The 1,914-nt window shown below is 29.6% G+C and overlaps 1 protein-coding gene across 1 annotated transcript; it reads left to right on the forward strand.

Moving 5' to 3' along the window:
* Window positions 1–3: 3 nt before the first annotated feature.
* On the forward strand, window positions 4–1,309 carry Rrp40 (exosome complex component Rrp40). The gene is made up of 2 exons (XM_072000487.1): window positions 4–668; window positions 748–1,309. The coding sequence occupies exons 1-2, from the start codon at window positions 478–480 to the stop codon at window positions 1,280–1,282; spliced, it is 726 nt and encodes a 241-aa protein (XP_071856588.1). The 5' UTR covers window positions 4–477; the 3' UTR covers window positions 1,283–1,309.
* Window positions 1,310–1,914: the final 605 nt, after the last annotated feature.

Here is a 1,914-nt window from a genome sequence, read left to right on the forward strand (position 1 = left end):
GCATTGGATTTCGCAATCGCTTCAAGAACAATATTTTTCCACAATATTCAAATGTATAGTTGAATTATATTAAGGCTAATAGCTCTAGTTTCAGAAATAAAATAACATTTATTTTCTATACCAGTACATTCGTGATATCGATAACAATTCTTGTATAATTAATTGCATCAATTTATATAAATTATATTGCGCAGCCGCTTTTCCTTTCGAATCTGTTTCGAACAAACGCGCGAGATTAGGAGGAAAACATTAAGTTTATCACGAAGCAATGCACGTGGTATAACAGAATATAATCAAACATTATTATCTCTAATTTCGTATCTTTATAATCATATCAGTGAGAAGTAATACATTTGTTTATGGATAATTTTATTGATGATCACTTCGTAATAAAAGATATGAGTAAATGATATGTTTATAACCTATAATAATTTATATTGTAACGTAAAAACTAAGGTCATTTACTTCTAAGGGACAATGGAAGTCAGTGTAGGAGACGTAGTAATGCCTGGTGATACTATAAAAGATATTACTACAATTAACAAAAAAGAAACAATCATTTTAGGACCCGGACTTCGCCGCGAAGCTGATACAGTATTTGCATATAAAGCAGGTGTATTAAAGAAAACAGAACCAGCTGTATATTATGTAGATAGTTATCAAAAGCGGTAATCAAATTCTATTTTAAAGGGACATTTTATCTGATTTTTTTAAAAGATTTCCATATATTATATTTTCTTTTTATAGTTATATACCAAACCGTGGAGAAAATGTAGTTGGTATAGTAACACAGAGAAGTAGTGATATTTTCAAGGTAGATATAGGTGCCAGTGAACAAGCATCTCTTTCATATCTGGCATTTGAAGGAGCTACAAAGAAAAATCGTCCTGACATTCAGGTCGGAGACCTTGTGTTTGCTAAGCTTTTAGCTGCCAGTAAAGATATGGAACCAGAACTTGTATGTGTGGATTCTCATGGTAAAGAAAAGAAATTGGGTGCTTTAAGCTCTGAAGGCATGATCTTCACTTGTTCTTTGAGTCTTGTCAGAAAGATATTAAATCGCAATTCCCTATTGTTCAATACACTTGCACGTAGTCAAGCATTTGAAGTTGCAGTTGGTATGAATGGTAGAGTTTGGGTCAAAGCAAGGACTATTCAAGAAACAATAGCAGTAGCAACTGCTATTTTGGCAGCAGAATATGTTCCACCTAATGGTATTAAAAAAATATGCTTAGACATTGAAAAGACTTTACTTTTGACTCAGTGTGGTAATGTAGATTAATTGTAATAAAGGAAGAAACAAATGTTATGAATGATTTTATTTATTGTATCAATATTTTTAATGAGTTTTATAAATAAATCTGTATGATTTCTTATGTGAAATATGATGATTATGATGACAACCATTATGACAACCATTTTGATAAAAATGTAGAATTAAAGCTATATGTAGTACATACATTATTAAGTATGCTGGTCATGTATACTGCTATATTAATACAATGAAAATGCATAACATACTACAATTAATGAATACTGTTAAAAGAAATGTACATAAATTTTCATGTTATTTGCATCATTCTGATTGCAATTTAATAATGTACATTCATTCGATGAATAAATCATATCCAATGATAGAAAGCAAGCTGGTAAAATAGCAAGATGAGAAAATCAGATTATTTTCATGAAATTAATGTTATAATGTACATTCTCATATTTTTGTAAAAAATTTTTAAAGCTGTTATAAAAATGAATATAATATAGCAGCTAGTATAGTTTATATCTGACGATTGCAATCAGTATCTAAGTTAAAAGTGACTAAACTAATTGCTATGTCTTCTCTGATATGTAACTAATATTTGTCTCCTGATTGTAGTATGAAAGCTAAATACTAATTAATGGTAGTATCAGCCC

Source organism: Bombus fervidus, chromosome 3 (assembly GCF_041682495.2).
Source record: "Bombus fervidus isolate BK054 chromosome 3, iyBomFerv1, whole genome shotgun sequence".
Taxonomy (NCBI): Eukaryota; Metazoa; Arthropoda; class Insecta; order Hymenoptera; family Apidae; genus Bombus; species Bombus fervidus.